Genomic DNA, 15,282 nt, shown 5'->3' with positions numbered 1-15,282 from the left:
TTTCGGACTTGTGCTGGAATCCATCCTCAAGGAACTTCTCTCTAGCAGAGGGTATTGGATATTCCAATACCCTCTTTTGGATATTCTGTGCATGATATTTATGTGGTGACTGGTTTATTGTGGCTTATTATTGGTTGATTGAGGTGTTGATGGCTGGCTATTAAGTCATTGGCTGTTGTTTCCTTGTGCTGCCATGTCCTTGGCTCCTAAGTACCTGATAAGCTGATGGTAAATCAGCATTCCTGTTGATTGACAAGGGGCCCATTTTACAGGTTTCAATCATTTCCCTGGCTATCTTTGTGCCTGCATGGCCAACAATCTTTGTTGTTGTTAGTTGCGAAGTCATGTCCAACCCATCGCAACCCCATGGACAACATTCCTCCAGGCCTTCCTTTGGAGTCCATTTAAGCTCACGCCGACTGCTTCAGTGACTCCATCCAGCCACCTCATTCTCTGTTTTCCCCTTCTTCTTTTGCCCTCAATCATTCCCAGCATTAGGCTCTTCTCCAGTGAGTCCTTCCTTCTCATTAGGTGGCCAGAGTATTTGAGTTTCATCTTCAGGATCTGGCCTTCTAAAGAGCAGTCAGGGTTGATCTCCTCTAAGACTGACTGGTTTGATTGCCTTGCAATCCAAGGGACTCGCAGGAGTCTTCTCCAGCACCAGAGTTCAAAGGCCTCAATTCTTTGGCGCTCAGCCTTTCTTATGGTCCAACTTTCACAGCCGTACATTGCAACTGAAAAAAACATAGCCTTGACTATAAGCACTTTTGTTGGCAGGGTGATGTCTCTGCTTTTTCGTATGCTGTCTAGATTTGCCATAGCTTTCCTCCCCAGGATCAAGCGTCTTTTAATTTCTTGGCTGCAGTCCCCATCTGCGGTGATCTTGGAGCCCAGGAAAATAAAATCTGTCACTACCTCTATTTCTTCTCCATCTCTTTGCCAGGAATCTTAGTAGCTGCAAAATTGAATGTATCTCCTTATTCATTGCAATGTGAGGCTACCACTGAGTTTGGATCTCCTTGTCTGACCACTCACTTGTGTTCTTGCAATTTGGTGGTTAGCTTCTTCCCTGTCTGTCCTACACAGTCATAGAGGCAATCCATGCAAGGAGATCTGGTAGATTTCATTATAAGTATTTCCTCCAAGCAATCTTTGCAATTTATGATTTGTCCTCAACCCAGATTGAGCCTTTTTTTACACTTCACTCTCAGACCCTGTCACACAACACTACAACATTGAGATGAAAAATTGGAGCACTAGTATGATTTTGTTTTTATCTCTTGCACAATTTAGTCTTCATGTGTTACTTTAAAAAAGAACCTTAAAGAGAGCAATATCTATGTTTTATGTCTTGAACATGTCCAATGTTTTCTTCAAATGGTGAGAAAGTGCTGTAGAAAGCTATTAAACTAAAATTCTGCTTTCCCAATGCATACTGAGCCTGTGGAATTGCAAAAGGAAAACTAGCAACTATACCCCGTCAAGTAATCTAAAACATAGAATAGACTCAACCCACAATGGTTTCAATATGCTTGATTCCTTTTAATACAGTGTAAACCTATAATGTGTAGTATCTATTCTTCATTAGGTTATAAATACAAAAATGCAAGTTTTTTGTTCCAAAGATTTCCTGCTTTAATATCCCATTACCTATAAGTTAAGTCTATTTCATATGAACTTTTTTATTAGACCTTCTCTGGAAAACAAAAGAATCTGAGAGCTTAAACAAGGCTTGTCATCACCATGTGTACACTATCTCTAGCTAGACTGATTTTTTTCCCCCTTGTGTAACTGATCTTGGTTATTCCATATGTTGATATACTTTTAAGTAATAATTATGGAAAGGATATTTCATGTATAGGTCAAGGTTGAAGAATGATTGTGTGTGTGTGTGTGTGTATCCATCTGACACACTCGGTATGTGTAATTGCCCATGTAATGATCACAGATATGAATGTATTTGTTTAAAACAGGCAGTCTAAAATACAACAACTGTTAGATAACATGTGCTCGAAACTGTAAATAAAAGAGAAGAGAAAAGAAGGGTAAGGAATTATGAATTGTGAACTGATAGATAAAATCAAAGGACAAACAATAATGAAAGGATGTCCAATGAGTTTGGACCAATGGACTGTTTCAGGATTTGAAATGCTGATACTAAGCAATTATCTGTCTCTTCCCTTTTGACACTAGTCCTGTTTCTGATGGGTTCCCAGCACGCCCTGGAATTAACCAGATGTTGTCTGGACTTCCTAGCCTTTTATGTAGCAGTGAATCAATTACAGCCTGAAAAAGCAGCAAAGTTGAGCTATCTTCTTTGATATTACAGCCAACCCACATATACCCTGTTTCCCCCAAAATAAGACAATTGGGCTTTTGAGCGGATGGCAATAAGGCCAAGCGCTTATTTCAGGAATCAAAAAAATATAAGACAGGGTCTTATTTTTGGGAAAACACGGTAGGTGATGACTAATGACTATATTGGAATATAGGATTTAGATGACCTTCAATTAGGTAGCCTCCATGTAATTTATCCTTAGTATTCTTGGACGTCAGTGTCTCTGGACTGGTCTTATATCTTTGCTTCAGCTTTCATTTTTTCTTCCATTTTTTTTGTATTGTTATCACACTGCACTAGCACAGAATTTGTAAAACGTAACAAAAACTGCTTCAAAATAATCTTAATTTGCTTGAATTTATGACTTTGTAAGTATTTTTGCACATGCGGGATGTTTCTGGTGCACATTTATATTTTATTAAGAAACGATAGCCAAAAGCCGCCCTGAGTCTTTGGAGAGGGGCCGCATACAAATTGAATGAATGAATGAATAAATAAATTAATTAATTAATAAATAGGCAATTTTGATGTGATCACAATGCTGGTTCATCAAGACTTTGGGCCCTGCTTTAGCAGCATCCAGAGGAAAGCCTCTGCATCCTTAAATTGTAGTGCTACATCTATGAATACTGTATATTTTTTTTTGTGCTGTCCTTTCTTTCCATCTGATTTATAAGTTCACTTCTGATGGCTCCTTATCTTAAATACATAGTAATCCCTTTAAAAAAGATGATTCATTGGAAAGTAAGACATATTTTCTCCACCACCCACTTGCCTATTAGTTTTTGACATTTTCCTGTTAAAGCAGAATTATGGGCCAATTGAAAACAGACTGAAAACAAACCAGTTTTCTGCCCACTGGCCTGGACATCATCATGTCCCATTTTTAATGCTCTGCGCATGTGCAGAGGTGGCGCATACGCTCACATTTGCGAACCAGTAGTGAAGGTAAGTGAACCCACAGAAAGCCACTCGTCCTTACGAGGGAGGATTCTAGCACTTTCCTGTCAATGCTAGCTTTTCTAGCACATAAAAAAAATGGAAAGAATTTTGATCAGTAGGTTGATAACGTCAGTGAGAATAACGTCTCAGTTGACTTCAAGCAAATACAGGCCAGATATTGAACACCGGTCAATGTATGAATATACCCATGGAATTAGTTGCAAGGATGACTCAGAAATCTTATAAAAATATAAAGTAAGGAGATCTACCCAGCTAGGATAGAGTCAATGCCTTAGGTAGATCAAATATGGACAATCATTAGGACTTTATTTACTCTGACATTAACATTTGAACGACTATAAGTCCATGTATTTTGCCATACGATAAATAAATAAATAAATAAATAAATAAATAAATAAATAAATAAATAAATTTATTTAGTTTTGCTGAGCACATTGTAAGCCGCCCTGAGTCTTCGGAGAAGGGCGGCATATAAATCAAAATTAAAAAAAAATAAAAATAAAATAAATAAATAAATAAATAAATAAATAAATAAATACTCCGACATTACTATTTTTCAGTAAATGCTCAAAAAGTGTTTGTTTTAATCCAAAATTGACTACCTTCCTATATAAGAGAATATACATGTAGCTCACAGTCAAACTGATCACCTCCTTGTGGCTACTTCAGTCACAAAAAGGATTATTCAGGAAAAGGGAATGGAAATTATTTTACCACAGTCAAAATGTTCTAGTGAAAGGAATTGTGACTACTTACTTGTGTTTCAACATCTGTGAGTTTTCTTGTCTGTTCTGCTGTCTGGCTGAGAAGGCTGGTTCCTATTTCCAGCATGGTGGCTGTGTGATTTTGGACAGCGTTTTGTTGCAGCTGGGCCATTTCTGACTTCATGTTTTCCACAATGTAGTTCTCAAGCTAAAGAACAAGAGGAGAAAAAAAGGCCATGGAAAAGTGTGTTGTTTCATGTTTTGGTTCAAGCCATGATTCATTTAAACAATGTTTGCTGAGTAAACCACAATGGCTGAGTGAGTTCCCACAATATGCTAAACTAGTGGTGAAATCCAATTTTTTTTTTTTACTACTGGTTCTATGGGCGTGGCTTGGTGGGCATGGTAGGGGAAGGATATTGCAAAATCTCCATTCCCACCACATTCTGGGGCCAGCCAGAGGTGGTATTTGTCAGTTATCCGAACTACTCAAAATTTCCACTACCGGTTCTCCAGAACCTGTCAGAACCTGCTGAATAGCACCCCTGCCCCTAATCCTTTTTTTCACTAGACTAGATATACCCAATTCCTGCAGCTGTCTTGGCCTCTGGCCTCATAATCATCTTTGTTGCTCTTCTTTGCCAGAGAGTGTAAAGTCAAAGCAGATTTCACTTGTGGCTTCCTTCTTTGTAGGACTGGCTGTGCAGAGGTGGCAAGGGGTTGGCCAAGCAATTGGCTGTAAATTCTCAGAAAACTGACAGTCACACAACTGGGCCAGTAAAAGAATCCAATCAGTCAGTACTGTGTTGCAATGTAGGGTTTTCTAGCAGGCTTTTCTTCTGATGCAAGGAAGATGAAACTATCAGCCAAATTATCTCCTCTATATCTTCTTCTATTTCTTCAGGAAGCAATGTGCCTGAAAAGGTGAGCTAAGGTTTTAAGTCTATATTGTTTTTATTCTACAAGACTTTTTATGATTAATATCTGTGTGTGTCTCCATATTTTTATTTTGGGCTATTTGATTGTGTGGATATTCTTTTCCTCCTCCTCCTCCTCTTCCTCTTCCTCCTCCTCCTCTATAATTTCTTTATAAAAATTAGTTACAGCTGGACTTGCTTGAAATAACTTTTTAAAAGGGGGATATTAATGGCGAATTAAGGAATTAATGCTTCATAATATATCAATTGATTTTCCTGCTCCAAAAAGCAGTTCTGTTGAAAAGCATTTCTATTGTTACCATCTAAAGTTTGAGCGTCCTTTTACTTATTCTCAGAAGATAGACTTGGTTGAGGTAGAGGGGAGAGGTTAGGACTGACTTATTAGTGGTTTCATTCAATGGTTTTGAAACATGTCCATAAGATATGATATATCTGGTTTCAATTTCATTTTCTTTTCCATTAAAAACCTCAGCGCTTCCTATGAACGTTATCAGATGAGGAAAATGAAGTAAGAGAAATTTTCCACTACCGGTTCTCTGAACTGCTCAAAATTTCTGCTACCAGTTCTCCAGAACCTGACAGAACCTTCTGGCTAAACCCAATTAAATCCCTTTATGGCTTAGTTCAATGTGTGATGGTTTTCATTTTATATTTTGGATTAAAAATTTATTTTTTTACGGAGTTCAGTGTTACAGGTAGACTTCGTTGAATGAATGCAGATGATTCCAGCGAAATTCTCTCTAAGCAACAGTCAACTAAGCAAACCATGTGATTAAGAAAAAGAGAGATGCTGCAAAGACCAGCAGTTGCTATTGTCTCATCCAGAGAAAGTGTTCCCATACAGTCCTGTGCCTGACCTGTTTGTTTTCTTTTTTGCCCCTTACAGGGAGAAGACTGCTTAAACAAGCCATTTCTTCCTCAACATTTTTTTTTTGTAGCACAGCAGATCCCTAGAAAGTACTTTTTGGGGGGCGTTAAATATTTTTATTGTTTAATATCACATATTCCATTTCTATGTTGAACAATGTGTTTTCTAGGTGTCCAAGGTGTTAACATATAAACATCATCATCAAGATCCCTAGAAAATACTAATTGCAAGATAAATTGCAAGATAATTGCATGACCTTACTTAATTGATTAGAACCCTCTAGCCAGCTCAAAAATGCTACCTGAAACTGACCAGACCTTATTCAGTTTCACACTGAAGGCTTATGTTGTTGTCATAAATGATCCCATTGGTTGGAAAATGAACCTTTTATTACTGTTTATTATTGTCATAATGGATAGTGATCCATTATTGGCAAATGGATCTTTCCAACACAATTGTTAAGCCATACCCGTATATGGATTTTTTTTGGGGGGAGGTTGTTTGTTTTTGATTTACTGTTTATTTTCATGCTGTACACCACCCAGAGTCGCATTCTTACTGTTGAACAACCTTATAAATCCAGTTCATAAATAAATAAATTAGAAATGTAAGATTATTTAGAACATATTTTCCAGACACTATTATATTTTGCTCCAAGGAGTAATGCAGTAGTGGGATTCAGCCAGTTCGCACCACTTCGGGATAACCGGTTGTTAATTTTCTGAGCAGTTTGGCAAACTGGTTATTAGAAGAAATCATTAGGGCAGAGAACCGGTTGTTAAATTACTTGAATCCTACCATTGGAGTAATGTATATGGTTCCTCCCATGTTATCTTGTTTACAATCTCGTGAGATAGCCTAGACCTTAGCATGACAGAAAGTAATTGATTAAAACTGATCCAGGAAGATGTATTGATTTGTAAAGTTTTAAACCTGATTTCCCCACACATAAGAGAATTCAGAAGACAAAAAACAGCAATTTCAAAAATGAAAACAACTAAATTTATTGTATGTCAAGATTTAATTAGGCCACACCTTTAGTTGCATCACATTAGTTCTCTGACAAAATATCTAAGAATGGGGAAGCAAACAGTGTGATCTCTACTCAATACCAGAATATAAAACATGCGTAAGAAACACTATAAATTATACACAAATTGTACTTGGGAAATCGCTTCAAGGATACAGATTTTCTATATTGTATTATTTCACAATTGTTAATAGAATAGAATAGAATTTTTATTGGCCAAGTGTGATTGGACACACAAGGAATTTGTCTTGGTGCACATGCTCTCAGTGTACATAAAATAAAAGATACGTTCATCATCATAAGGTACAACACTTAATGCTAGTCATAGGGAACAAATAAGCAATCAAGAAACAATATCCTTATGAATATAAATCGTAAGGATATCAGCAACAAAATTACAGTCATACAGTCATAAGTGGGAGGAGATGGGTGATGGGAACAATGAGAAGATGAGAAGATTAATAGTAGTGCAGACTTAGTAACTAGTTTGACAGTGTTGAAGGAATTATTTGTTTAGCAGAGTGATGGCGTTCGGGAAAAAATTGATCTTGTGTCTAGTTCTGGTGTGCAATGCTCTATAGAGTCGTCTTGAGGGTAGGAGTTGAAACAGTTTAAGTCCAGGATGTGAAGTGTTTAGTATGAAAGAGTCTGGTCAGTAGTGTGATATAGTCTTTTATACACCTGTATGATTTTAGTATTCAGAAACAAAGTTTGATTCCCCTTGTAAAAACATCAGTTACATAAAAGCTATTCTTGTTACCATCTTGCAGATAATCAATAAAAATAATTCTCAATTTTCAACACTTCATTTAGTGACTGTTCAAAGTTACAAAAAAGTGACTTATGACCACTTTTCACACTTATGACCATCATGGCATCCCCATGGTCACATGATCAAAATTCAGATGCTGGGCAACTGACTCACATTTATGACACTTGCAGTGTCCTGGGCTCATATGATCACCTTTTGTGACCTTCTGACAAGCAAAATCAATGGGGAAACCAGATTCACTTAACTGGGAAATTGTGAGTTCTAGTTCTGCATTAGGCACAGGGCCATATGGGTGACCTTGGGCCAGTCATTTCTGCTCGCCCTAGGGAGGAGGCAATGGCAAGCCACTTCTGAAATTTTGCCAAGAAAATTGCAGAGATTCATCCAAGCTGTTGCCAGGAGTCAAAACTGACTCAAAGGCATGTTTGTGTGTGTGCACACACTCATATACTCATATACATGGAGACACATGCACAGACAAAGGCATAAAATGGCCTGAAACTCCTCCATAAACAAATGCTGCCAACTAGGCGCCATGATCACTGGAGTGTTTGCAGATGAAGGAGCTGTTTTTGCTGTTGTGATAATATTTCTCCGGAATTGCCAGTCACAAATTAAACTATACAGGATGTGATTCACTAGGAGTTGAAGCAATGAAATGTAAGATTTTGGTTTTAATCTCACTGGGGCTGAGAATAAATACCATATCAGCCTGGGATTTAAAATCGTTAATATCAAATGTCATAATTTACAATGAAGCATGTACTATTTCAGCAAAAGAAGAATACGATAAGAGCCAGATATGCCTTGATTTAGGGACTGCGAGAGAATGCAGAAAAGCAGTATTGGATTTATACTGATTCTCCATTTTATCTTTTATCTACCTACTTCTGCAGATGACAGAAGTTACATACTTAGGAAATCCTGAGGACAAAAAGATTTGCAAGTAAAAGAAGCAGAAGGAGAGAGAAGGAGAAGGAGAAGGAGAAGGAGAAGGAGAAGGAGAAGGAGAAGGAGAAGGAGAAGGAGAAGGAGAAGGAGAAAGAAGGAGAAAGAGAAGTTATTGTGAGTTGTAGATTGCTTAGTCGTATTTTTAAGCTTGGGATTTTCAATGGATATGTTTGAATATTAAGCTTGTCAATTCTGCAGGAAAAGAAAATCATTTAATTCTGTTTCTTTCATTAAGCAATTCACCGTGATCCAACTTTTGAAATATTACTATTAAAATTACAAAGTTAGCAATAACTTTGGCAAGTTTTTCCCCTAGAGTAGAATTCAGTGACATCTGCTTTTTCTAATCGTTCTTTACTGTCAATCCTGTGTTTTCCACAATGTGGTATTACTCAGCAGCCCTGCAATAAAGCCCCAGCATTCTCAGAAATAAAACTGTCACAGAGCTCAATATTATTATTTAATAAACATTCGATGAGATTGCACATTAGGAGCAATTGACTAATGCTTTCAGTGTTTACTAAAAAACTTTATAGAAGCCACCCAAATACTCATGAATAAAAATGCAAACAGAAACATGAGACATATGCATGTTGCTGGCTCTTGGCATGTGGCTATAAATAAATTAAGAGTTGCTTTCTCTCAGAATGATCAGCTTCCCCTTCATGGGAAAAAAAATTACATTCTCAAGGTAAGATGAACTCTCAAAATAGCTTCATCATTCCTGAATGCAGGAAGAGGTGAAATGTAAAGCAAGCAAGAACTATTACAGGGGATAGCCCTAAAACCATACCACGTTTGTAGAAATCATTCATGCTCAGGGTGCTGTGGCTAGGATTGAAATTCCAAGCCCAAATCCTGACTCCCAGAGAATAAGGTTTGGTGGCTCAAATGACCCTCTGAAGAATGGCAACAACAAGCAAGTCTTATGTCTTTTCTTGTTAAGCTACTTTTTTAAATTTGATTTTAAACAGTCTTATTCCTTCTCCATTATAAAAATGGAGCTTATTTTCAAAGCATTAAGGTAGCTTGTATATCTGAAGATCTAGCATTATTAACCAAAGTACCATAGTACCATAGAGTTATATATGGGAGCCTGAGTGGCGCAGCAGACTAATGCTACTGTTAAAGGTAGTATTTAGCTTCCAGCTGCCTGCAATTACTGCGAGTTCAATTCCCATCAGGCTCAAGGTTGACTCAGCCTTCCATCCTTTCTAAGGTAGCTAAAATGAGGACCCGGTTTGTGGGGGCAATAAGCTGACTTTGTATAAAATATACAAAAGTATGAAGGCTATTGCTTAATGCCTTGTAAGCTGCCCTGAGTCTCCAGAGAAGGATGGCATATAAATCAAAATAAAAAAAGGGCGGCATATAAAATATATATATATATATATATATATATATATATATATATATATATATATATATATATATATATATATATATATAAATCTGTCTGTCTGTCTGTCTCTCTCTCTCTCTCTGTCTCTCTCTCTCTATATATATATATATTTATTTATTTATTTATTTGTTATTCAAATTTCTATACCGCCCTTCTCCTTTCAAACTCAGGGCGGTGAACAGCCAAAATAAAACATTTATACATAAAGTGCGATTAAAAATAGATTTTAAATAATTAAATTTGGCCCATAGTTTAAAATTTATCAATTTAAAATCCATATCAAAATTTAAAATCAACCATAAAATCATAAAATCAAGAGAGAACGGCTAACTGAAAGAGATGAGTTTTTAGGGCCCGACGAAAAGTCTGGAGGTCGGAGATCACTCGTATCTCTGGGGGTAGATTGTTCCAAAGGGTAGGTGCCACCACAGAGAAGGGTCTCCTCCTGGGGGTCACCAGCCGGCATTGTCTAGCCGACGGCACCCTGAGGAGGCCGTCTCTGTGGGAGCGAACTGGCCGGTGGGAGGCTATTGGTGGCAGAAGGCGGTCCCGTAAGTACCCTGTATATATATATATATATATATATATATATATATATATATATATATATATATATATATATATATATATATATACTTATCATCTATCTATCTATCTATCTATCTATCTATCTATCTATCTATCTATCTAGCATCTATCTAATCTATCTATCACTATATGCCTGCCTGTCTGTCTATTAATCTATCTGTTAGGTTCAGCTTGTAGCTTACCCCTAACCTGTTGGTCAGGCAATATATCTGTTTCTTTAAGAAACAACTGAGCCACGTAATCAGGGTTTGCTGAACCCTGCAATTAGGCTACAGTGCATAAATAAGCAGCGCAGAGAAGCATTCCTTGTTCTTGATTGATCCTGTTACTCCTGCTTCCTGCATCTTCTGCTGATTGGTGTTAGACTGGATTGGTATATGGTACTGTATACCGAGAGTTACTAAAGTCTGTTTGCTTTGGTAAGGGAAGATACTTACTGGACTGATATTACTGTTTATGACCTTGGACTGTTTTACTTACACCGAGACTGCTTCTTATCTTGTATATAAAGTATTTTTCTCACACGAGCTACACGTTTATCTCCTTCCCTGTGTGTTTCTGCTCTGCTCGTTGCACAAGCAACAAATACTTTTTACACACACCCTAACACTATCGATCTATCTAGCCATCTTTCTATATGTCTATCTGTCTATCATCTATCAACTATTTCCAATAGCATAGATCAAGGTTGCTTTGCCATAATGTTGGGCATGTAAGCAAGCCTTGGCATCAGGGGTGAAATCCAGCAGGTTTTGACAGGAGAACCCATAGCAGAGATTTTGAGCAGTTTGGAGAACCGACAGCAGAAATTTTGAGTAGATCAGAGAACCGGCAAATACCATCTCTGGCTGGCCCCAGAGTGGGGTGGGAATGGAGATTTTGCAGTATCTTTCCCCTGCCACGCCCACCAAGCCACGCCCACCAAGCCACACCACGTCCACCAAGCCATGCCCACAGAACCGATAGTAAAAAAAAAATGGATTTCACCACTGCTTGGCATAGAATCTTATGGTTTTCATACGACTGCCTACACAAATACAAACACAAATACAAATAGTGTCAATTTCATAATTTACTTTCACATAACCTGTTCCGCAAAACATTGTAGCATTTAACTTTATTGCTTCTACATGCATTGATTTGGAGAAAAGCAAAATGAAACCCAAATTTCTTGAAGGATCTGCCAAGACCCATCAATTTTTTTCCAAGTGGTCAGCAAAACACAACCCTGAGAACCTTAGTTATACAATATAATTTAGAAGTCCTGCATATGATGGTTAGACCAAGGATCCAATGCCACCCAGCAAGTTTCATGGCTGAATCTCTTTCTCATACTCAAGTCCAAGAGTATGTTCTCCTATATTAAATCTGCTTGTATTTTACAAAGGCTGAATCATTGGCTGAATCAATCTAATCTGCTTTTTAAAAAAATTGCATCCATCCAAGATGGATTATTTAACATTAGCATCTGATTTAACCAGCAAAATTGCTTAGAGCTAGAGTCAACCGCACATGCTCCATTTTTACCTCTGACATATTTTCAATAAACTTCTGAGAGCATTTATTTGAATGTTCACATATGTATATGGATCATACACACAAATAAACAGTGTTTATTTGAATATGCAAGCATTGAAATAAACACAGCTGGGTTGGACTATATGATTTCCAACCGAGATGTTTCTTATTCAAACAACTTGCCATGGTTCACGTATACTTGTGCTCAATAAATGAGCCTTGATAGTACAGTGGTCTACGCACCCTGTTATTAACACAGCTGCCTGCAATTTACTGCTGGTTCGAATCTCTCCAAGGCTCAAGGTTGACTCAGCCTTCCATCCTTTCTAAGGTAGGTGAAATGAGGACCCAGTTTGTGGGGGCAATAAGCTGACTTTGTATAAATATACAAAAGTATGAAGGCTATTGCTTAACGCATTGTAAGCCGCCTTGAGTCTCTGGAGAAGGGCGGCATATAAATCAAATTTAAAAAAAAAAAAAAAAATAAGATTCACCATAAGGCAACACTGCTTTTCTAGAAAATTACATTTGACCAATCAAATAGGGGGGGAAAAGTGAGATTTGCCAGTGGAGATAAGTGCATTAGTTCAGCTGCTGAATTCTTGGAACCATGACAAACTAAATACTTTTATTTTCTTTATTGCATCATAATTAGTAAGTATGTTTTATACTGAATGATGAAGCTAGAACGTTGCTCTGTATCAGACAGGATTTACTTGAACTTGCAGTATCTCTTCAAATTCTAAAGAGACGTTTCTTTTCCTTACTCTTTGTTGTTTAATGAAGGAGAAAATGAAGATGAAATCTGTTTCCTTGTTTAACATTCATATTCACAGCCCAGAGACAGGTGAATTAAACTAGCTATGGGAAGTTTCAATTTGATTGTGAAGTTTGGGAGAGAGAAAATGAGCGAGTCACTTTGCTTAATCTCCTTGTCTCCAATATGATTGTCTATCAGTGGCGTAAATAGCACCATTTTTTTTGGGGGGGGGAATAAAAGATTCTTCATGGGATTTAATTGAAAAGCACAAAACCAAAGAGTCTAAAGTACTGGACAGAAGACTCTACCAAATACTAAACTTTGAACAACTTGTAACTGAATATAAGCAAATAATACCACATTCGTTCACCATTTTATATGAAAATGGTAAAGGAAAAAAACCACAGAAACATTTCTCAGCCTGGTTCTAATTTTAAATTAAAAAAATGCAATATGATTAGTCATATTTTGGTCACCACGCTATAAAAAAGATGTTGAGACTTTAGAAAGAGTACAGAGAAGAGCAACCAGGATAAATAGAGGACCGGAGACTCAAACATATGAAGAACGGTTACAGGAACTGGGCATAGTTAGTCTAGTGAAGAAAAGGACCAGGGGAGACATGATAGCAGTGTTCCAATATTTGAGGGGTTGCCACAGCGAGGAAGGGGTCAAGCTATTTTCCAAAGCACCTGACAAGGAATAATGGATGGAAACTGACCAAGGAGAGATTCAACCTAGTAATGAGGAGGAACTTTCTGACAGTGAACAATCAACCCATGGAACAGCTTGCCTTTGGAAGTTGTGGGAACTTCATCACTTGAGACTTTCAAGAAAAGATTGGACTGCCATTTGTCAGAAATGGTGTAGGGTCTTCTGCTTGAGCAGGGGGTTGGACTAGATGACCTATAAGGTCCCTTCCAACTCTGTTAATCTGTTATTTAATATGTATCTGCTCAGCTGTTTTGCAGCCCTGTGTGCATTACCTGATCAATTATAATAGCATTGTGTTAAATAGCACAATGATATTTAACTTATACAAGATATTCAACTTATACAAGATATCACTGTTTGCCTTGTTCCATAGTTTGTAACAGAGTGGGGCAGGGAGAGAGATCTAAAATGAGTATTTTTCTTTTACCATTTAGTTGTGAGCCAAAGCAGGATTCCTTTTTATGCAACAAGTGACAAGATGAGAATATTTAAAATAACCCATTGAAATCAGTTAAGGCATTAGTCATGATCAACATATACAGTCACTTTCTCGTCCCTTTAGAATGCCTTGTCTCTTGTTTTTATTGTGTACCCCACATTGAGACATGTCAACTGGGCAGCTCTATACCACGATTGATCTAATGCATAAAATGAAAATAAAATATAATAAAATAAAGGTTTTATGATAACAGTTTGTGTACTCAAAATGTGATTAATTCTGGATCAACCACAATTATTCTTTCCCCAACATCAGAGGTGAGGTAGGTAGACAACTGCTCTTGAAGCCTTGTTCTCTTCCTTCTCTTCCCCAATCCCTGTGTCACACAATAGGGCCATTACATCAACTGCCCTGTGAGAAATTTCTAGAGGTTTAGTATTCTCCTCCTTTTAAAATAATATTTATTGTTTTATTTTATTTTATAATTGTTTCACTTGTAAGCCAAGTTGGGACGACTATTATCTTGAAAGGCAGCTATTAGTCATTGTAATAAATAATAAAGACATAATAAATAGCAGGTATGCTGAGCGGTTATTAATTTAAGATTTCTCCATTGAAATGCAACATTACTCAACATTTACTACTCAGTTACACCAGTCCAATAATAAATTATTTCAAGGCCTTCAGAGAAGATTGGTGAGGTATTGGATGCTATCAACAATTAAAATTTAGAGGATAACTATTTTAGACAATTCTGGAGTTAGATTTAGATGTCACAGCTCATTTTGGTTAAGGTTTCTCTTAAATAATATTGGACAGCTGCAGTCAGTTGTGTCCTATAAAGATCAGGCATTTATGATCTTCACTTTTTACAATACAACTGCATAGCCCAAGTGGTTTGGTGATGAATGTCCCATACAGATGATAATATTTACCTTAGTTTCTCCACAAGAATTTTTTAAAAATTATATATTGGTACATCATGGCTGGAAGGGCCTTATAATTTTAGAGGTACAGTGACCCGTACAACTCCAAAAATAAGCACGGCAGTAAAGGAATAATTGCAGCTTCCCGCAGTACCATAAAAACAACAAAAGCTTAATGGAAACTGCAATACTTTTTCTTCCCATTCTCATAACTCTGCATACTTCCATTAATCTTTATAGGTATTCATCCTCAATGTTGTTTTTAATGAAATATTTTGCATAATACTTCATATATAAAAAATCTTTCAAGCATTTGTTACAAAAATGTTTGATGGAAAAGTTTAATCTTCCTTTAACCAAGATGAAAAGTC

The 15,282-nt window shown here is 37.0% G+C and overlaps 1 protein-coding gene across 2 annotated transcripts in view; it reads right to left on the bottom strand.

Moving 5' to 3' along the window:
* Positions 1 to 15,282, bottom strand: part of ANGPT1 (angiopoietin 1) — a 140,916-nt gene that overhangs the window by 72,808 nt on the left and 52,826 nt on the right. For both annotated transcript variants that reach the window (XM_070940376.1, XM_070940377.1), the window contains exon 2: positions 4,058 to 4,213. In XM_070940376.1, the coding sequence (XP_070796477.1) occupies positions 4,058 to 4,213 (156 nt within the window). The remainder of the gene's footprint in view (positions 1 to 4,057; positions 4,214 to 15,282) is intronic.

Source organism: Pituophis catenifer, unplaced genomic scaffold (assembly GCF_029215685.1).
Source record: "Pituophis catenifer annectens isolate HBS135680 unplaced genomic scaffold, rPitCat1.0.hap2 SCAF_3, whole genome shotgun sequence".
NCBI classification, from domain to species: domain Eukaryota; kingdom Metazoa; phylum Chordata; class Lepidosauria; order Squamata; family Colubridae; genus Pituophis; species Pituophis catenifer.
The sequence above is the reverse complement of the archived record's forward strand: the minus strand, read 5'-3'. Positions and strand labels throughout refer to the sequence as shown.